Source organism: Netta rufina (genome assembly GCF_964035555.1).
Source record: "Netta rufina genome assembly, chromosome: Z".
NCBI lineage: Eukaryota > Metazoa > Chordata > Aves > Anseriformes > Anatidae > Netta > Netta rufina.
The window spans coordinates 5,198,435-5,221,104 of NC_140126.1; the positions used below are offsets into that span (position 1 = coordinate 5,198,435).

The 22,670-nt window shown below is 45.2% G+C and overlaps 1 protein-coding gene across 1 annotated transcript in view; it reads left to right on the top strand.

Annotated features, from left to right (window-relative positions):
• UBE2R2 (ubiquitin conjugating enzyme E2 R2) overlaps window positions 1-22,670 on the top strand; it is a 54,813-nt gene that overhangs the window by 23,755 nt on the left and 8,388 nt on the right. Inside the window, exons 2-3 of the mRNA XM_084304837.1 lie at window positions 17,612-17,698; window positions 22,067-22,164. Of these exons, the coding sequence (XP_084160963.1) occupies window positions 17,612-17,698; window positions 22,067-22,164 (185 nt within the window). The remainder of the gene's footprint in view (window positions 1-17,611; window positions 17,699-22,066; window positions 22,165-22,670) is intronic.

A 22,670-nucleotide genomic window follows, 5' to 3' on the forward strand; every position in this document is an offset into this window, starting at 1 on the left:
TATATTGAACGTTGGTGATGTGTATTAACTCCAGTCTGTTGTTAACTTTAAAGTCCATATCAGCAGCAGTGTGGCCAAGATGTGGAGACTGAGCATCAAGAAATCTGTTGCTGAGAAGGCAGGTGCCCTGTTTGGGAGGGGGAAGTCCTTGTTGAGAAATCTTTTTTCGTTTTGGCAGGTTCTAAATTTGACTTGAAACAAAAGCATATATAATGGATGTTGTCAATACTGTATGTGGCTTCTGCTGCTTCCTGTGATAGTAATGGCTTTGATTCCCTCGTAAATTCACATACCAGTGGTAAGTGAGCTGTCTTGTTCTCCAGCAGCTTTCAGAAAGCACCAGCTTCTGCTGACCTAATTGATGCCAAAGGTGATAATTAAGCTTTCTAAAAAGCTCTGAAGGCAGTCCTATTAGAGTAAGTATTCATGACTGTACTAATAGGTGGGTGAAAAGTGGGAGTTAAAAGGGATTCTCTTATCTCTGTGTGATTGCTTAGCTATTGCCATGCAGGGGAGGAGAGCTCATCTGTTACTGCAAAGCATCTTGTAGTAAGGAGATGCTCATATTCCAGTATAAGCATTGCCTCTGGGTGTGTTCAGGTGCACCAAAATGTGGTGTTTAAAAAACAAAAAAGAAGATAGCGTTTTTACTTTTGTGCTTCCAATAAATTACTTTTTTTTTTTTTTTGGTAATGGAATGTATCCATTGATAGCAGCAGTGTGCCAATGTCTCTGAAATTAACAAATTCAAGATGGTAGTGCTTGTGTGAATGTTAAAACCAATGCAAGTGACCTTACTTTCTTATGTTTAAGGAATGGGTGGACATGGTGCTTAGGGACATGGTTTAGTGGGTGACATTGGTGGTAGGGGGATGTTTGGACCAGATGATCTTGGAGGGCTTTTCCAACCTTAACAGTTCTGTGACTATCCTTGTCAATAAGCCTGGTGCACAGCGGAAGAGGTGACTTACTGTTATAAATGGCTCAGGATTCAAATTAGGATTAAATAAAAAAATAGGATTTATTGAAAGAATATAAAGGAATAGAGGTAAGCAAACAGCGCTGGGTGCACCGGGAGTCTCCGCTCCACCAGGACACACACCAGTTACATCAAGCAGCTGATTTTTATGCTCCTAGACTAATACATATTCATTACTACTTCTAAAAAAATAGATTATTAAAATTAGCTTCCGGGGTGCAGTCCCTCCTACTGGAGCATGCGCAGTCTCCTCTGGGGTCTCTTCTGGGGGTCTCTAGGGGTCTTCCATGCTGAAGGCTCGCAGTCTTCCTCTCCCCCTTTGTACTTACTGGGCACCATCCCAAGTTTACGGAACATCTTCTTCAAGTCTTGTCTTCCAGCCGTCCTTCAGCTTCTTTCTCCTTCCTCTTTATCTCTCGCCCCCCCCCTAACCAGATACCAAAGATCCACATAGTATCCCATAACAGTCACTAGTTGTTACCAGTTGTTCTGAAACTCCCAGACACACGAGTAATTAAAACATTCTTCCCCAGCCATTCACAGACACATCTATAGCAGTGTTAGAAATAGAAGTCCAGAATAACAAAAGCAAACAGGTTCATAAATTTAAGAAGTGATAAATTGACTAGAATGAGGGGGAGACTGGGACACACTGCATCTGTGGTTCAAGAATTAAATTGCCAGTGCAGGGCCCAGAGGCAGACAGGATTCAAACAGAATTGTTCTTTATGGACACGAATTGTTAAAACATTCCTCACACTTACTATGTGCCATTTTGTTGAAGCACTTTGTCCTTTAAAGTCTGAGAGTCGTTGAGTTCAACTTGTTTGGCATAATTAAAAAAAAAAAAATGTGTTTTCAGGTTTTGATTGTTGGTGTAAACTTGTTTCCAGTGAGACAATCAAAGGCCAGGTTCTGGAGGTACTGTGTGATGTGCTGTATTGCATTAAAGCTAGCATTGCTGGATGTGAATCAGTACAATGCGTGGATGGATAATAATTGTAAGGATCAGCTACGCGGCAGTTCTTAGGGGCAGAGTAATGCTTGGTTGGGCTGTTTGTGTGCCTGATGCGCAATGAGAGTTGTGGCATGGCCGGGTTCCCTGGCACTTGATCCTTCTCTGCAGTATACACAAATATCTTTTGCACCAGTCACCCAAAATCCTGTCTTGGCATACCCTTTGGGTATTGCCGGGGCTGTTCCTAGGACATGCATCATCTTTATTTCACAGGGCCATTCGGGGCAGGAGGGATGTGGAGGCAGACTGCTGATCCGTGAAATGCTACGCCTTTTGGTGCAGGAACAGGCGCTCTCGGATCTCATCCTCAGCTTCCCAGGCTGCCTTCAGTGCCAGCCAAGGTTACTGCTGTCGCTGCCTCTGATGGAGGTCATTTTGCATGGCTCAAAATGCTTTTCTGTGGAGGCCACGAAAACTGGGACGAGGTGGGGTAGGAGAGATTGAGAGTGGTTATCGTCAGTAATGTTGAGTTGTCAAGAAAGGAAGCAAAGGTGATTGTGTGTGGCTTTTCTAATGGGGAAAGTGCTTGGAATCAGTTCCTGCAACAGCCCCCCATGCTACTGCTGTTATAGTGCAGGTATTTCCACCACTTGTTCCTCAAAACTCTTTGCAATACGGCAGTGCATAATCAGAGGTGGTTTTGTGAGCTGACTGTGTTCCATGACTGCCCTTGCATGGCTAGATGCTGCTTAAACTAAAACCATATGTATAGCACAGGGCTTTTCCTAGCCCAAAATTTCCAGCACATGGCTGCTCCTGTACAAAAGCACAACTGAGGAAGACACAGAATAAAGCAGCTGGAGGAAAGGAGTTCACAACTGTTGGTCACTTTGCATGGTTCTCCCATCCCAGTAAATAGCGTGCTGATCTCCTGACTCTGCCAAGATATACAGAGCTGTTGCATGTGTGCTCCATGGTAGCAACTCAGTTATTCTGTTGTGTTTTTTTTTTTTTCAGGAAATAGATTTCTTACAGGAACATAATTGTAACTAGCTGAAACTATAGCTTTGCAGACTACTTAAGGGGAAAAAAATTGTATTTGACTTCCAGTCAATTTGCAGTGTAATTCTCATCCAGAAATCTAACACAGCAGCAGGGTTTATTATATTTATAATTTAAATAATATATGATGATGCTTAGCTTTTTTTATATATTATTTATTAGGCAGGGAATGCCTTGAGGGCTATAGTTTCTGTTTTAGTATATCCAGGTCTTCCAAAGCAAGCCCTGTCAAGTGGCAATTGCTGTAAGCACGCTGATCATGTGGGCTTTCAGTTGGTCTGTGTGCAGCTGTGTAATTTCTGGTACTATCTGAAAAATAATTCAACTTCAGTTCTGTTAATGATTTTTTAGAGAAATTTTAGTTTGCATATCAAGCGCAGTCATGAAACGGAGATCTATAGCTTCTTGTGAAACAAATCTTTCAGCTGCTGAAAGCCAAACCTCTCTGAAGTACTTTAACAGCACCCAGCTTGTAGCTACCATTGCAAAGTGCTGAAACAGCATTAACCTTTTCGACATCTGAACCTTTTAGCAGAAGCTGGCTGCTTTGCTCAGTGCCTGATGCCAGCTGATGCTGCACGTCCTCCAGTTCTTTAAGGGCTCTTACTGGAAACTACATGGCATGTGGGTGGATGCAAGCAGATCTCCAAATTATTTTGGACTTGGCTTCTTGTGCTAGGCTGAAGAAAACATTATGTCAATATTGGTGATTACCAAAAAGTGTAACATTTCCAAACTTCCTGAGGGAGTGAAACTAGCTCTCCACTTTTTGCTATACAGCACATCAGTATGCCTTTGCACTTGGGCTGCAGGAGTCATGGGGAGCTGGCGGTCAGCCTCTTCTGGCAGATAACTAGCGACAGGACAAGAGGGAATGGCCTCAAGTTGTGACAGGAGAGATTCAGGTTGGAAATGAGGAGACGTTTCTCCTCAGAAAGAGCCATCAGGCATTGGAAGGGGTGCCCAGGGAGGTGGTGGCATCACCATCCCTGGGGGTGTTCAAGGAAAGGTTGGACGTGGTGCTTAGGGACAGGGTCTAGTGGGGGATACTGGGGAGGGAGGGATGGTTGGAGCAGGTGATCTTGTAGGTCTTTTCCAACCTTACTGATTCTGTGACTTGAGAAGCTGTGTAGCCGCTGAGATCTGTTCGCAGGCTTGCCAAATGGAGTGCAAACAGGAGATTTTGCAGTTGATACTGTCAACAGAGTGCATGCTCTGGAAAAGTTGTCTTCTAAAGCGAAGCACTGAATTGTCTCGGCACATATGGAACATACTGCCCTGAAGTTGGTGTAAAATCACTCAAAGGATTTGTTTCTGCAGTGCAGATTTTAAATATCCTTACTTTCTCTGTGCATAGACACAATTTAATTAAAAACAGTAGTTAGCCTGTCAGTGTGGGACTGCATAAATCAGGTATGAACACTGCTCCATGTTCTAGGAAGCTTTTGGAATTCTTTATTCAGTTTGTATGCTAAATGCTATCTGCAGCCTAAGGAGGACAAGAATCCTCCTTACTGTAATCAAGGTAATGTAAAATCAGTAGACAGAGCAAGATTTAAATCAACTTGCTTGGTACCACGTGTTTTTGTGGCTTTCAGACACTGATTGCTGGTAATCTGACTAGAAGCAACGCATCTGTGGGCCAGCACAGATGTCAGCGAGGTTGTTCCCGTACAGTCGAGTATCTGTTAATTCATAATCACATCTGCTTTATCACCACTAGAGGCTCCTCCAAGTCTTGCTTTGGACTTGTTTGTGTGACGGAGCACCTCATCCTTTAAGTAGGATGCGGATGTCTGAATCTGTCAGCGTAACACCTCTTCACAAGCAATGAATTGATTTTTAATCAAAATAATCATTCACTCTGATGGTATAGCTGAACCTGACTCATCAATCTGAAATATTTACAGACCATTAACTGCTCATGAACTTTAAAGTGATGTTGAGTAGAATCTTGGAGCAGTGCTTACTATTAACCAGAAACTAGTGTGACAGTATATGTAATGTGAGTGTGGGTAAGTAATTTTCATTTAACATCAATGTATTTTATTCCAGTATAGATGAGGCTGTTATTACCCACACGGGTAACTTTAGGATTCAGACACTTCCATGCACGTCTGTGGTAGGTTTCCCATGACAGGGCTGTATTTATACTTGTGTTCTTAAAAACACTAAGCTTCTGCTGCAAAGTGGTTGTTATTGCATTGTAATTTGGTGGGATGCAGGCATCTCAACTCAGGTGCCACATAACTGAGGTTCAGGCTTGGATCCAACAACTGAACAACATTGGGACTATGTTTTCAAAAAAATACTCTTGTAAGCTGGAGAAGAATATCCTCATGGTCTCAAGGCTAACATATAAATAAGGGTGAATTTTCTGTACTGTCTTTTGTTGGTTTTTGACATCCCCAGTTTATTCCATGTACAAACCAGCAAGTCCTGCACTCAGGTCTTGGGTTTTGTAGATGTGCAGGTATAACTTTCCTCTGAATGAAGAGGTGTTAAAATTCCCAAACAGTCCACGTGGATGCCACAGCTTTTGAGTGTGGCAGTGTGCTGGAGCACTCTGCTGGAGCTGTTGAAGACAGAGTGCACGCTTGTGGAGTAAGCTGCAGAGGTCTATGCAGTCACAGGTATTTGTGTGCTGGTCATGGCATTTAATCAATGGAAGAGTGTTCAGAGGAGTCTTTGCAGGAAAGCAGTGTGACTTGTTTCTGGGGACGCTTCCCTTCTGGGAAGACTGGGTTTTATCATCTGTCCTTCTGGCATTCAGTTAGTGTCCTTAAACTTTAAAACCTTAAAGGAAGGGTGAACCTGAAAAAAGTCTCGGAGATTTCACCGGAAGGCTCTAAACAGAAAGCAGTATTTCACAATAGAGAACTTGCTCTAAGTTTTCTAAAAATCTTTTTCTTCAGGCATCAGCTGTTCCTACAAATGTCCATAGCCATAGTTGTAGCATCTCTTGCAAGAATTCTCTTCCTGTGAATCTACCTCTGCCGTTTAATCTTGCTGCTCAACTTGGATTGTTCTGTTTTGTTTGGTTGTTTTTTTGTTGTTGTTGATGTTTTTCTTTTTCTTTTTTTCCATGGTATTGTTTGAAGGCTTTTCTTCATCCAGTCTATGATAGAGCTTCCCTTCCCTATCCTGGTATGACACTTCTGGATGATTGCTTATCTGTCACTCAAGCATCTTTCAAAGTTAATTCAATCTGCCACTTTAAATCAAGCATCATATCGGCAATGTATGCTTAGATATCTAAAGCTTGTTTAACTTTTAATTTCATCCCAGTTCCTTTCTCTGTACTGGTAGGCAGTAGTGTTACTAGTGCTATTTAAGAGTCATTGTTACTTGCACTACTGCAGAAGTTTGCTCTGTTGCTGCAGTCCAGCTTTCTCTGCCCAAACGATCGGATCTCCTGACGTGTTCTCGTCTTGCCTATCCCCCTCCATTTCTCTGTTGTGACCTTGAGCACCTCTTGACCTGCAGTAGTCTGAAGTGGTTCTTCCTGGCTGCTACTCTTACCAGGTATGTGTCCTGGTTTCAGTTAGAACAGAATCATAGAATCATAGAATATCCTGAGTTGGAAGGGACCCTTAAGGATCATCAAGTCCAACTCTTGACACCGCACAGGTCTACCCAAAAGTTCAGACCATGTGACTAAGTGCACAGTCCAATCTCTTCTTAAATTCAGCCAGGCTCGGTGCAGTGACCACTTCCCTGGGGAGCCTGTTCCAGTGTGCAACCACCCTCTCTGTGAAGAACCCCCTCCTGATGTCCAGCCTAAATTTCCCCTGCCTCAGCTTAACCCCGTTCCCGCGGGTCCTGTCACTAGTGTTAATGGAGAAAAGGTCTCCTGCCTCTCGACACCCCCTTACGAGGAAGTTGTAGACTGAATTAATTTTCTTCCTAGTAGCTGGTGGAATGCTGTGTTTTGGCTTAGGATGAGAAGAGTGCTGATAACACCCCGATGTTTTAATTGTTGCAGAGCAGTGCTTATACCAAGCCAAGGACACCTCAGACTTTTGCTCTGTCCTGCCAACAGGCAGGCTGGGGGTGCAGTAAGAACTGGGAGGGGACAGACCCAGGACAGGTGACCCAAACTAGCCAAAGGGGTATTCCATACCATCTGGCGTCATGCTAAACAATATATAGGGGTGGCTAGCCGGGGGGAGGGGGGCCGGACTGCTTGGGGTTAAGCTGGGCATCGGTCAGCGGGTGGTGAGCAATTGCATTGTGCATCACTTGTTTGTACATATTATTAGTAGTAGTACTATTATCATCATTGTATTATTATTATTATTATTATTATTATTATTATTATTATTATTATTATTATTATTATTATTATTATTATTATTATTATTTTCCTGTCTTATTAAACTGTCTTTATCTCAACTCACAGGCTTCACTTTCCATTTCTCTCCCCTGTCCCAGAGAGGGAGGGGGGAGGGTGAGCGAACGGCTGCGTGGTGTTTAGCTGCCGGCCGGGTTAAACCACGACAGTATGCCTTCCAGTTTAATGTGAATGTTTATGATTACATGAAAGCTGAATTTCAAGGCTGTCTGCAAACTCAACTCCTTTGTACTAGTTCTGTTTTTGTCAGAAGTGTAAAGGGTACCTTAAGCATCTGTACTGCACTGCAGAGGAAACAGCCTGCTTTGCACCTTTTTGCTGGCTCTTTTGGGAGTTATTTCAGGGAAGTAAGGATTCTGGCTCTATCTAGATGTCATATTAGTCATTTACACAGTAACTTGTTGGAACATAGGTATGAGTATCAATGCTAGCTCTCACTTCATTGTGTGTTCTCTTGTATATCCATCTGGCCTGAAAGATGTCTTTTCAAGCATTCATCTATTAATAAGAACAACCATTTTGTAGATGCCTTTTTGTCTAGCCACTTGTAATTAGATTTTAAATGAGGCGTGATCATTACAACAGGGAGGTGACTTGCAGTGCTCTGCAGAAGGTGAGGACTGCACGTGAGCTGATTTCTCTTCAGTAACCATTTCCTTAGGCCCACGCTGCAAGTGTGAGGTCTGCATGGTGCCGAGCAGAAAGCACTCAAGATGTGGTTCAGATAACAGTAGTACTTCAGAGCCACTGGAGCAGGTGAATGCCTCGTCCTTGTGACTGCAGCAGCAGTGTTTTGTTGTGAGCACAGCACCCACTTTTGTTCAGTGTAAGAGCTGAAGGGGGTCCTCTGCCTGCTTTAAGGCAGTTGTTGCACGTAGGCTTGCAGGAGCTGATACCACGGTGGTTTCTGTCCAGCCCGTGCTTTGGGCTGGGGGCAGGACTGCTGCTCGGAGTGAGGAGTAGCAGCTTTCTGTCGTGAGGCCTGGGTGAGCTGCCAAGTCATGTTTTGGTATTGACATAAGGTGGGTGTCTGCTTTGAAATCATGAAATGAATTAAATATGATTCCAGCCGCTCTCCCTTTCCTTAGCAGGCTGAAGCTCAAATCAAGATGCATGCACTTTAATGTTCTGGGACTTGAGTTTTGTTTCTTTATTATTTAAAAAAAAAAAAAAGACTAAATGTGAGGGTTCATCTCATTAATTCTCATCCCTCGCCGTGCTGTTTGCTGGAAGCCCAAGTCATCGCTGCTAATGAGTTAACCCACACTGATTGTTATGCTGTGAGCTCCGAATCACTGAAAACATGAGGCAGGGGTGAAAAGAGGTAGAGAATGGCACAAAACTGAATGCTTCTTGAATTTGACTCTTCACTAACAAAAAAGACACGCTGTTACCCTAGAGACAATAGCCTGGAAGCAAGGTCGGGTATGTATCAGCTAATGCACTTATTTTAGCTTAAACTTAAACTTGATCTGCTTGAAGCAGCCTGTGGTAATGGAGGTGACAGGCACATCATTATGCAATAATGTGAAAATACCCCTTTGTATCTTGGACACAGGCTTCCCACTGGTGAACGCCTCCTGACACGGCACTAGTTCCTGCAGGGAGCTGGGAGGCGCTGGGCAGGGGGCAGTTTGCAGGGGTGCATCAAACCTTGCTGACTCAGAGGAGATTGTGGACGCTTGGCAGGCAGGTGCATCATACAGTTACATTTATACAGGCTTATAAATCTAAATTAATGCAATCCTGACCATGTCTCCTTTCTAGGAGACGGTGCTGCTGTACTTAGCGCTCTGGGTTGGAAGTGGCAGAGCCCAGCAGACGTGCTTGCTGCCGCTGAGTAAGTGCGAGCTGCCTCTGCCTGGACTTGCTGCCTGGCACCAGCTCCCAGCAGGAGGGTTCACAGCTGGCAGTGCAGCACCTGAAAGGCAAGAGGCATGGCTGCATGAGTGCTTAGATGGCTTCTGTGTGGCAGCCAGCATAGGTAAGTTTCTTAGAGGAATGCATTTCCTTAGTTCAGTTTTTACAAACATCTCTCTTGTTTAAATAAAAGCTGGTGTGCCAGCTTGAGAAGCCTCTTGAAGAACTGCTTGCCTGCCGTGATGAGAAATGCGAAGTTGTGTAACACTGCAGCACCGTGCTTTGGTTTACACTTGCAATGCTATAAATATTCCCTTCCCCTTGCTGCTTATGAAAGAGGTGACTGCATCGAGGCCTGCCCTGAGTTTTTAGCAGAGCATGTGATTGGTTTCCCTTGAGGAATGCTCTCCTCTCACATGCAGCCTGGATTGCATATGAAGAGAATCAAGGCAATTAGTCACTGACTGACTCATGAATGGTTAGGCTGGTGTTTGTTTAAAGAACTGTCTAAAAATAGTTAAACAGGCTGGAGCAAATGGTGTTTGTGTATCAAGCTAGTTTGGACATCATCTTTTTGCTCAGCAGAAGCAAACTGTATGGCCTGCCTCACGGAAGAATAAAGCAATCTGCTGCGTTTTAGTGAGCGTGCGAGCTGCCAAAATGGAACAAATAGTTGAGCTCATAGAAACTCTGTCAAGCCTGATGCAAAAGGCTGTGAGAGCAGTCTGGTTTGCTCCTGATCGCCTGAATATGAACAAACGAAGCTGTAGCAGTTGCCAGGGTAAGTCCCAAGTACATCGTACTGCCTCCTGTTCAGCCACTCCATGGGTGCACGGAGTGTCTGTGTATAAATCTGCTTACAGGAAGTTATTTACCCAGATTATGGAAGTTCAAAACGTGAGATTGAACGGGATGCTGAATATGTTGTAGGCTAATGCAGCTCATAATGAGACAATCTGCTGGGCCCTGAGGCCTGGCAAGGGGAGGCAGATGCCCAGAATGTCAACCTCATGCACGCTTAACTGGAGGGCTTCCACACATGCTGCCGGAGATGCCAGCAACGTAGCATGATACTTTGAATAAGCAGCCTCAAATATTCCTGCCACTGCTCCAGCAAAACTCTATTACTTCTGCTAATAGAGTTAGAAAATTGTGGTGATGTTTGTCTTTTTCCCTGGAGTGGACACAAACCATTTCTAGAACAGCTCAGCTAGTGTCAGCCCTGAGCAGGTCAGGTACCAGGTACACCTACAGCAGGACTCCTTCAAGGGACAGCTTCTCTTTAAAGCAGAGACCTAGGTGGAGATGTACAACAGGAAGCACCCAACAGGTACAGCAGCATCGAGTATCTTTAGCTCCCTCAGTGAGACTTAGACACCAGAGAGAGACTCCAGCTTCACACACTAGGATTTATTCTTCCTATCCTGTCCTAATGGGGAAGTCAGTATTTTAGTACAGATATAAGTAAGAACTGAGTCAACTGTTTCTGCCCAGAAAATAGTCACACAGAGCAGCCTCTCCGCATAATGCACACCCAGTGAACCTGACTTCATGCCATGCAGCTTGTGTACAGTCTGCAGGGAAAGTGGCGGAGTCATCAGACCCAGGAGCAGAGTCTCAGCGTGAGGACTTCAGCAATCACAAAAGCTTTCACATCTGGCCCGTCAGAATTTCTGATCTTTTCAGTCTTGTCACTCTTAATCAGGCCTGCTCCTGTCGTGAAGGCTGAATTAGAGGCAGAATGAAGTAATATTTCAGCACGGAAATTCCCAGGAAAATACAGAAACCTCATTATGGCATTCTCTTTCTCGGGTGGGAATACGAAATTGCTGTAGCACTCAGCTATGTGGGGGAAGTTCAGCAAAGCTGTTGGGCTGGCAGCTAGCAGTACAGAAGAGGACTGAGCTGTTCTGTTTGCTTTTGTCCTATATAGCTGCTGGTAGCTGCCTTTTCTGTGCTGAGCTGGCAGACAAATGCAAAGACCAAGTGGAAAATGGACAGGTTAGAGAAATACTTTGATGGTTCTTCTGTTCCAACTCAGCATATCTTCTGGATGATACCTACAAAGTCTGGTGGGTTTTGTAGCACCATGTGAAATCAAAAGGACAAGAACAGTAATGGGAGGGCACTTGGCTGTTATGCTGCTGCTGGTACCTGCTCATTTGCCTGAGCTCTGGGGAAAATGGCCAGCAGTTTGGGGCAAAAAATGTCAAAGTAACACGCTCTTAGGCACATGTACCAAGGAGATCAGAAGCCTGACTTGCTCTGAGACACTGGCTTGGCCATTACTCTCCTGGGGCATGGAGCTGGGGCAGGAAAAACCTCTCTGCCTGAGAGGTGGGGCATGGCAGATCTGACTTGTATGCAGGCGGTGGAGGGCCTGCTGTCCCCTCGCTGGCAAGGCTGTGTGACTGGGGGGACAGCTCCACAAGCGTGCGGGTGGCCTGCTGCCAAGGGAAACTATTATTCAGCTCTCAGCCCGGCCCTGTCTTTCTGTCCCCCTGCAAGCTCTCCAGAACGCGAGTGCTAACAGCTGCCCTGTCTGCAGCTGGATGTTCCCGAGCCCGGGAGGACGAGGAGTGTTTTTTGGCAGGAGCCAAAGTGGCTGTCTCAATTAGCGGGGCAATATCATGGACTATCCTTGCAGTATTGACTCCTGCAGGAAGGAAATATATTCTCTGAACTGCTTGAGATCCTAAGTGCAGCTGACTTGTGCAGGCTAACTCAATCCCTGAATGAGTAGCAGCTGTCAGGAGGAGTTACCACCATGGAGGCTAAAGTCTCCAGGCTGAATTTCTAGGATATCAAACAGACAATATTAAAAAAAAAAAAAAAAAAAAAAAAAAAAGGAGGGGGGGGAGCTTTTATGTCTTTTGAGTAACGCTAGAAGAAAATGGTCTGTTTTCCAGGCACTGCTTGTTCTGACTGACTTCATTGTTTAGAGCAGTTTTATTTACTCAGGTCCCTTGGGATGCCCCAGACAGCAGAGTGTGGATGTGTGAGATCACAGGAGCTGGGATGTAAACCAGCTGAACAGGGCTGTGGGGAGCCCCTCCGCTGCCATTCAGCTCAACCCCAGCATCATGTCTACGGTTAGTTCTCTGTTTTCAGGTCCAGGGAGTGAAAGACCAATATGTGGCTCAAAGCCCCTGTTTAAAGGTGTGATTGTTATTTGGACCGTGGGCCAGGCTGGCTGCTTTGCTCTGAGTTGTGTGACTCAGTCTCAGCTTCATGAGGATGCAACTACAGGGATTTATCAGTAACATTTTACTGTTACAAGAAGTTTTGGTAAAAGAAAATCTGTTTTGTGTCTGAGCAATCGTTCACTGAAAGCTCTTGGTAATGCCTTAGATAACTACATTAGGAACTACATATAAGGTACGACTTGTATGAAACAAGGATGGGCTCCTCTGCCTGTCAAACCTGTCTGAGTTAACCTCACTTCGACTCATCTTTGGCATACTGACTTGTGGCTCTAATTTTTTTTGTTTGTTTAGGAGCTTAATGTCCTTTTTGTGAGCTCCAGCTCACTCTTCACAGTCAGGTCTTTGGCATTTTAAATTCCCTGTGAAACAGTTCAGGTAATACAGAATATAAAGTATCTGCTGTTAATGTCCATATGGCCATTGCAGCAACAAGGGAGCTTTCAGGACTGTAAGTCTTAATTCACCTGGTCTATGACCTCCTAACTTAGGTCAGAGATGTGGTCCTAATTCTCTAAAAGCACAATGAATGTCAACACAGCAATATGGCACTGCAGGGAAGTCATGCCAGCGAGGACTAAAGCACCAGGGTAGCACCCGGCTCTACCACAGGGAACTACTTGGGTCCTAAGTCACAGGATCTGGAGCTGAAATAGCAGCTTTGCTCCTCCGGTCGCTGTTCCCTGGTCTAATAACTGATCATGTAATGCAGCTGGCGTCAGTGCTGCCTTTCCAGTTCTGAAGCTGAACCGATTGCGGGGTGCTTGAAACCTCACTGATGTTTGAAACAGGCTGGTGGGACTTACTGCTGACCTCCACTAAACGTGTTTTCCGGCACATGGTATTTAATACTGCATGCAGTAATCCAGGCTTAATATGGAAGAAGAAAATCCATTAGATGAATTGTATAAACGCTCGATGTGCTAGGAGCAATAAAGGGCGTTTTGTGGGATTAGATATTAACACTTAACCCAGTAGCAGTCTGTAGTTTCTGCTCGTGCTGCCTTTCCCCTGTGTTAAATGCATGGTGTGGGTAGTGCTGTGCTGGCAGTAGATGTTCATTAGGAGTGCAGCTACGGAAAGCTGTGATGTGTGCAGTGAGGAGCCTGGCTCTGCCTGTGGGCAAGGGACAATGCGGAGACCTTGTGCTGCCTGCAAGGGCTGCAGCTCCTGTCTGGGCACGGGGGTGATCTGCAGGAGGTAAGAGCTGCACACCGCCTGCAGGAGCTTGGCTCTGGGCTGGCTGGAGCAGACCATCACAAAAACATTACCAAAAAGCACAAAAAAAAAATAAAAATCCAACTCTTCCTTTATATCTCAGTTTGTTGGGTTTTCAGAGGGTGCTTGCTTCTATTGCTATTGTGTGTGTTCATAAGGCTTGCGCTAAGCTGGCGATGTTATAAAATAAAAACTATCTTTGCCAGGCACTGTCAGAAACATCGAGCAGCTGCAGTTTCCATTGGCTGCTGTAACAAGCTGCTGGTTCCCCTGATATCCCCAAATCAGGTCAGTTGTTGTGACGCTGGTGGCTTTCCAGGAAATGGGTGCTCCCCCTGTTTTATCCCCCTCCCGTCGCCTTTCTGCAGAGGACAGATAGGATGGATTCACTGTTCCTACCATCGCTGCCTTAAAAACAAGGCATCTGGGTTTTTCCAGCATGAGAGGAGTAGGATAAGTCAGTGTCAGACTACAAAATGTCATATTTTGTAAGCTGGAATAAATACTGAATTTCTAGACAGCTGAATTTAGGCAGGAATCCTGCTCGTGTTAGTGTTTCCCAGCAAGAGGGAGATGGTATTAATTCGTAAGTGTTGCTTCAAGTACATGGCAAGACCTCTGGAAACTCAGAATCGCTGCAGTAATTATTCATAATGGCTATCAGGGCTTAATCCAGTGGTTGGCAGAAACACTAGGTTTCCATTTTCAGGCTGATAACATGGATATCAAGTAGGATTTTATTTTTCCAGCATATATGGATTTCACTGTGGCTGTGCCTTACCAAAGCTGGAGACTGAAGGAAACTGAAATTTGAAGTGTGATCACCATTGGCAATGCTAAGGAGCAAGGCAGTGAAATATGAAAACAGCTGAAATGAGTGTGGTGTCCCAGTAACCTTAAAAGCTGCGACTTGAGGGTTGCAGTTCTCATTGCAGTAGCTTGGGAAAATGGTTTCTAACTTATTCTTTTTAGGGACCATACATATGACCAGTTATAAGTTGGGGAAAGGGGAATGGGTTGGGTGATCAGTCCACCATCCCCACATCAAATGCATTTTGTGGTGTCAAATGCATTTTGTGGTGAGATGGCAGCTGAAATCAGGGTTATCGCTGGCTAGTTTAAGCTCAGCTGGAGGAGTCAAACAGGTAAATGCAGTAACGGCTGGGTGCTTGAAGGTGTGTGTGGATGGCAACAAATCCGGGGTCCTAAATTCACCTGGCTGTAAGCAGGCTGGGAGCGAGCTGCCCTGCAGCTCTGACACTGGGTGTGTGGCAGCCCCTGGCTGAGCTTGCCAGCTGTGGGAAGCAGCTCGGAGCTGAACTGGCTTTAGATTGGTGAAACTGCTACTGCTTTATTAAAAAGAAAATGTGGTTATTGCCTACTTCAGTTCCTTTTTTGCCTCTTAATATGTTTAGAATTGGGCTTTTAGTAGGGGGGAAGAAACCTGACTTGTAACCGTGGCTGTTGTGTCTGTGCAAGCAGTCTTGCAGTTTGTTTTGGAATTTCTTGGCTAACTTAACCCTCCAGAAACTCAAACAGCATTCAGCGAGTGCAGAGTAGCTCTACGTAACTTCCTGTGATAGCCTGTGTTGCAGAAGAGACAGAGTAAACCTCCGGGACCTATTTATAATGCTCTGGGAAAACTGTTGGTTTCGCTTTTCAGCTTCTGAATGATCTCAGTGCAGGGACCTGAAAGTGGCGCTTCTTAGAAAATTCCTGCTTGTAATGTGGGGTTTCTGAATTCAGGGGCTTGTGGCTCTGAAATCAGGCTTTGTACAGAGGCTCCGTGTGCTTTGTGCTCCAGCACAGCATCTCGACGTGCTAAACACACAGGCTAGCTACTGTCACTGACAGATAGCGTGCCCCTGTGAGTCCCCCAAACATGCGAGTGGCTACAGGCAAGCTTGGCTCTCGGCTGCTTCTGCATGAGCAGAAAAGACTCCTCTAATTTCTCTCCAGTTGCATTTTTCTGGTGCCAGAGCTCAGGAGGCATCCTTCCCATGGCAAAACACCAACTTTCATTAGTTCTCTAATATTTGCTGTTGCAGGCAGGCAGATTGCCCTTTTCTATTGCGGAGCTGTGGCTACAGAACAGGATCTAGAAGTTGGAAACCATCTGCTAGAGCATATAATGTCTGCATGGCCGTCATGCACAGAGCCCATGGGTGCTGGATGGCTCAGCTTTCCCAGAGGTCTTCACCCAGCCCTGAGGGCTTCATCCCAGGATGTGGGATGTGGGAGCAGAGGGGCTGTGTGGGGAGGGGTGGGACCTGCTTCCTCAGCCCCCAGCCGTGTATACGGGGTGTGAAGATGATGCTGATAAGCTGCTGGCAAGGCTTTTTAGCTGCCTAGTAACTATACCTGTGTAGAAGACAAGCATGTAGCTCCTGCCAAGAGATCTTGTAGCTAGCCCCATCCTGAGTTCTGTTGTTTCTTGTATTTTTAATCTCAGTCCTTGGGCTGTTTCAAGCCTCAGATCTCCTGAAACTGCATGTAAGCACAGGAATGGGCTTGGGAAAACCCCAGTGGTCCCGAGAAGTCTGCAGCTACGAGATGCAGCTCTTGAGGTGAAGTAAAGCTCCCCTGCCCTTGGTAAATCTCTGCTTTGCTCCCGGTCCTGGGCAGCACATTTTGGAGCCAGGCATTGTCTCACTGCAGCAGCTGCTTATTTCTGCAGTGGTGTGGTGATAACAGGCATTTGCCTGCTCTCTTGGAGCAGTGCCATTCACGTAACTGACCTTAAACCGAGGGCTAGGATTGTTTAAGCAAATCCTGAATCGTTTGCTTGTGAGCATGCTGGGGCAAATTCCTGTGGTGGAAGGACTTGATGCTGCCGTAACAGACCCACGTGCCGCCAGTAGCACCAGCAGACATGCAGCACGTAAAGCCATGTGAGCTGCTCAGCTTGTTTCATAAAGTTGAACAGAAAACCTTCTGTTCTTGGCTCCCCGGCACTTTGGCCCGATAAAAGCTGGGTTACAATGCAAAGGCGTATGCCAGTCTGTAAGTAAAACTGTAGCCAGCTGCTTAATTGCTCGTGATTGAATTTGTTTGCCTGCCTGCTTACGTTTCTGGGACTTGGGACAAAACCTTCCCATACCTTGTCCTGTGAACAAGGTCAGCGACCACCTCCTGGGCTGGGTGCTTCTTAACCTGTCCAGGTTCAGCCCTTTTTCCCTACTTGGCTGGCTTTTCCAGCTGCTGCAAGTGGCAGGGCAGCACAACAGTCATATCCAGCAGTCATACCCAGCACTGGGATCTCTGCAGCCTCTGCACAACTGATTCATCTCAGTCTTGCCCCACCGCCGTCTGCCGACCTCATGTGTATGGAAGGGAAGCGCTCACCATCCTGTCTCATTGGTGTTTGGTTCATCGGGTTGCACGGATTTATTAAACAGACACAAACAGCACTCAGGCTTGTTTGTTGTGGCAAGAAGTGTGATGTCAAGAACCCAGGTAGATGGACCAGTTTTATTCTCACAAGAAAGGCAAAAAGCCCTGGGTGTCAGTTAAGCAAGCGTTTAACAAATCTTCCCTCTGGAAAGATTAAATTAAAATTTTCGCACTGGCGCACGTAAAACAGGGCTTCTCATCATGGCAAATGGTTTTAGCCTCCTTCTGAACCCAGCAAGCAAACAATATCTTTGTCTTTTCACATCTATTTTGCCCTGTTGAGCAACAGTTGCTGGATAGTGCTGCATGAATCAGGATGTGGAAAATAAGTTTTGGCTTGTTCTCAGGACTGACCTGGGCTGGAAAGGCTCAGGTATTTAGGTTTTTGTTTTCTTGTTTAGTTACTGTTCTGCTTATAAGAAACGTTAGGGTTGTATTGTGGCTCCACATGGGCACTGGTATGTGAAATGATCTGCTCAATGGCCTGACTTGAATATGCATTTTCCACTTTTTCATTGTCATGGTAGCTTGCTGATCTCCTGTTGTGCTGTCTCCTAATTAAAATATTTTTTTTATTTTTCCAGGCTCACATTAAGTTTCCTATTGATTATCCATATTCACCACCTACCTTCAGATTCCTGACCAAAATGTGGCACCCCAACATTTATGAGGTAAGGCTTTTGAAAGAAGTTTTCCTAGATGTGTGAGAAGGCTTTTTAGGTCCTTAAATTTATGGAATACGGATGGTATTAAATATCTCTAGCCATAACTAAAGTGGTAAGCTGTTTGTATTAAATGTCAGGTTTCTGCTTCAGCAACAGTTAATCCTAAAACTTGTAGGAAAAGCTGTTCTTGCAAGCAGGGATTTCTCCTACCTGCAATTGCAGCCTGCAGCCCCAGCTGAAGCACTGTACTGCAAGTGCTGGCAATTTTAAGGGCTTTTTGGATGAAATCTGGTTTGGTCTTTGGTGTCTTACCCTACTTTGATACTTAAGCAACTGGTGGTTGTTTGTACACAGTTCAAGGCTTATCCCACTGTTTTGTGTGATGCAACAAGGTATAACAGGGAAACAAGAAACAATCTTCTGCGAATGAAGGGGTATGGTCTCAGGGCACTCTGACTGCAGAAGAACCAGAGCTGGGCTGGAGTCCAGCTTCAGGAGTCCTGTGCAGCCTGGTTGCTCTTCAGAGAAGACTGAACAGATAGCTCTGGGCTAAATGTCCACAGGCCAGCTTGGAGCAGCCCTTAGTTCAGTGTGTGTGGGTCATGTTCAAAGGGTAACACCTGTGAGCTGTTGCATCTGTAATTGGATCCTGGTACCAGTACGTAGCAGCTCCTGAAGGGGAACATTTGTATACAAATGCTCTTCAGAAAGCAGCACGCCCTAGCTTGAAAACATCGTCTCTGATGCTGAGAACAGGCTGCTTGGAGAGGCTCAGGGTGAAAGCAGCGTGGAGCAGAGCACTGGGAGGTGCTGTGCTGAGGACGCCTGGTGCATCCTGGCACTGTGTGAGCATGGGGGCTGGTGGGGCCAAGCTATGCTCCCGTGCCACTGCCTGGGCGTAGCAAAATGGCCCTGCGTGTGCCACAAATAGGCTAGGCTGTGTTTTGTTGTTGGGCTTTCGTGTATCAAGTGATCTTTAGCTTGTCAGCATGGCTGAGCTGAGCTGTCATGTTACAGAGCAGCAGCTCAAGACAGACTTCAACAGTGCAAAGACACCGAGAAGGAGCGTTTTGTTTCGTGGGTGCGATGTTGCTTCTAATCTTAGTGCAATCAGCTCAAAACTACCCAATTTCAACGAGTCGTATTTGAAAGTTGAAGGCCCGTTTTGGAGTAAAATTTGACTTAAGCTTTTAGTGGAGGCCAGTCAAGTTCCTGTTACACTTCAGAATATTCTAACCACGTGTCAGCCTGCTAGGACTGCTGCTTGGAGTAGCTTGAGAGGCTAAAAATTTTTTCACAAGTGTTCCTGTTAGTACAGCTCTGTCACCTTGTCACAGGTCTCTGAGTTTCTGAAGGCTTCCTTTGGGTCCAGTTCAAAACAGGAATGTCACTTCCTCACTGTGAACAAGCGATGGCTTCACTTGATGCCTTGGGCTCAGAAGCCCCTTTTCTAACAAGCTGCTGCTGCTGGATGTCCAACCAGAATGAGTCCACTTCATGTCACACTAAACTGCACTGATGTTTTAGGCAGAAATGACCAGAAGCCTGTCCAAACTTCAACGCAGAGCAGGGTAGTAATCTGTTCTAATTACTGGATCCTTGGGAGGATTGCCTTGTTATGCCCAGGGACTTCCTAAAATCAGCCATCTGACAGTCTCCTGGCTTGAGTTTTGGACTTGACATCAAATCTAATGTGTAGCCAAAGATGGTGTTTCTCTTCAAGGCTCTCCTTTAGTTACATGAGAGCTTGGTCTATAAATAAAGAAAATCTCAGGACCTGCATATTACTGCAGATCCATGCTGTAGAGGTTGTTTCTGAATCCAGAAATTCTCATGCAGGAGGTGAGTGGGAAATGGTTATCAAAGTGGTATGTACAAACCGAATCTTGGAAAGGCCCAGTCCCAGTGGAAAGATGAAAAATTGGCTCTAGGAACAACTGAAGGTAGGAGGAGAAAGTAACCCAAAACCTGATGGGTGTATTTTGGGGTTACTGTTCAAATACTCCAGCTCTCAGCTTTGTACTTTGTGTTCATAGCAGTATTTCTTGGAGCTGAGGGAATCTGAAGCAGCTTGCAGGCTGTTTTGGAAACAACACTTAAGCATTGAAGATGAGGCACTGGGATAACTCCAAATGAAACTGAGAATAAATCAGCAAAGGGCTTGAGGTTTGAGGGTTTGTCAGGAGGGAAAAAATATCTTTCAGTGTAATGAAGATGAAAGAAAGTAGCAGTTTGCAGAATCTGCTGGTGAGACCAGATGGAGAGGTTGAGGCTGACGTTCCAGTTCTGAGCAGAGACTCGAGGAGCTTGTGTGTTTCTTATCTCCAGTTTGCTTGGGTCATCTGGCTGGATTTTGGTAACACTGCATTTAGTACTGGGGTTTTTATTGTTGAGGTAACAGGCGTTTTGGTTCTGTCATAATAAAGTATGGGCTAGTTCCTGCACTTTTTCTTCCTCTGGCAGATAAATACATCATCCTCCTTGTTCTTATCTTTCAAAAAATGTACGTAGGATGAGCTCTCCCCTTGCCTGCACCGATCCCTAAAATCTCATGCTGATCTTAAGCCCCATGATGCTTGTGCTCTTCCAGATTAACACAGTGCTGCCCTATTGGAATTATCAATGATGTAACATTAATTGTTGCAAAAAGGAAACCTAACATCCTCACTTCCCTCTTCATTTTCACATTACAAAATATTTCTTGGTCCATGTGCTGCTTTCTTCGTGACATGAGGGACTTCCCCAGTGTGCTACGATGCTTTCTTTTGGTCAGTACTAGGTTTTCCTGGGAGACGTTTAATGGAGAAACTGTGTAGGCTAGGGGAAATTGTGAATAAATCCAGAATAGGCCATAGACATAATTTAGCACTAGTAAGGTTAATTTCACCTTAAAATTATATTAAAAATATTTATGGATTGCGCAAGTCTCTTGGAGTCCTGAAAAAGAAACTGTCTTGTTATGACAAACTGTTCCAGCAACAGAAGTGTATGCCTGGGTATTCAGCAGCTCCAGGTGCTACTTTGCTTTTCATAGTTATGTTCTTTACAAAAAGCTGCTTCAAAATGACATCGGCTTGCTAAATTAGCATACCTGGCAGGTTCAGTGCATAGCCGAATTCTGGATACCGATCACAAGCCTCCACCGTTGAAGTAGGATCTCATTTGACTGTAAAACAAATGTCATTGTTAATCATAGTGAGCTGAAACGTTTGGGAGGCTTCTCAGGTGAGCTGCTGCTCCCTGTAGCTGGGATTGCTGCCTGGGGCTCAAAGGCACGGATGCTATGGCTGAGAGCAGCGCTGCTTTGTGCTCCAGCTGCCAGGGGCAGAGAGTGTTGGAGGGTCCTCAGTACGTAGCCGAGACCTAGTGCTTGGGGAGCTGCCTGTTTGCAGCCTCCTTCCTACAAAGCTGATCCTCAGTTTGTCTTGTTCTTCTGAGCAACCCGTACCTTAGATCAAGGTGACAAGTGACAGCCTTGTCATTCACTCCATCCTGCGTGGTGGCACTGGGACCCCACAAGCCCCTCGGGTCTGCTTTGCTGGAGGACATCAGCTGTGGTGAACATTGCTACAGTACCCCTATGGGGTAATCGTGTCAGGGTATTGTTGCTGATATAAACCTGTAAAAGCAATTCTCTTAGTGTTTAGAAGTGGTAGGTATTATGAAACTTTGGATCTATATTCAGGCTATAAAGCTGGTGAGTAAAACACAGCTTGAGGATTATGTAGCTGTATGGCTTCCATATGCTGCCAAAATATTCTTTCCCTTGCATGCTGGAAGGGACTTCCTGTGAAACCTTCAGGGAGCATCTCCTGCTTCTTTCACCTGATATTTCAAACAGCTACGTCTTCAGGGAGCAGCCTCAGCCTGCCTTGCACCATCTGTTCAACCTCTGCACATCCCAGGAGAAGCATTGTTTTGATACCTGAGCTAGGATAGAGTGCTAAATCCCTGAATTTAGAGATTCTTGTAGCTAACTCAGTTAACACTGGGGAAGAAAAGAATTAACCCTACTTTAGGTCTTGTGTGACTAAAGCTCATCTCTGTCACAATGGCCGTATGTGCTGCCTAGAGACTGATTTAGTTTTATGTGACTTTACTACTATTGTTGGTTGCTTTGATACATTCTCTGAAATATCTTGGCCTGAGATTGTTTTATATCAATTTGCAGACTAAGGGAACCTTTTGAACATATTAATATGGTAGACCTAGGAAGGACTGAGAACTGTTTCCAGTTCTTGTTCACTTTTACTGGCACTTACGGGTGTTCATATCAACAAGGCAAAGCTGCTCAAACGTAGCCAGAGATGGAATTGAGTCTTCAGACCTTTACCTTGAGCTGGGCTGTTCTCAACTCTGCTTTCTGTCTTTCAGAATGGAGATGTATGTATTTCAATTCTTCACCCGCCTGTAGATGACCCGCAAAGTGGAGAGCTGCCATCTGAGAGGTGGAATCCTACCCAAAACGTCAGGTAACAGTGTGAACCACTGGTGTACAAAGCTGACCTCAGAGGTCTGTCATCTTTCCTAGACTAAAGCCTGTGTTGGGAAAAGGTTTGGAAGGGAATTAAAGACCTTAGGGGGTTTTAGAGCTTGAATCAGGCAGGAACTGAACTCACCAAGCTGTCTGAAGATACTGGGGTGTGCTGTGTGTCCTGATGCTGGGTTAATGGTGTAGAGCCTTCTGCCATGTTCACAGGTTTTCATGTTTTTAAAGCAATCTCAGATGTTTTAATCTTTCCTAAGCCATGTTACCCCACACTTTGGTTATCCAAACTCTTCAAAGATACCGACTATTGGAAAAGGACATCTCTGAGTATTCAGGTCCCATAGGAGTAATGTTATGCATAGTGCTACCTGCAGTTTGCCTTCTAATACTTGTCCCTATCTCCTGCCCTGTAGTGTGGTGTCTAGCACTTAGCTACGTAGTTCTTTTGCTGCCAAAACCAAATGATCATTAAGCAGTAGAGACATTCAA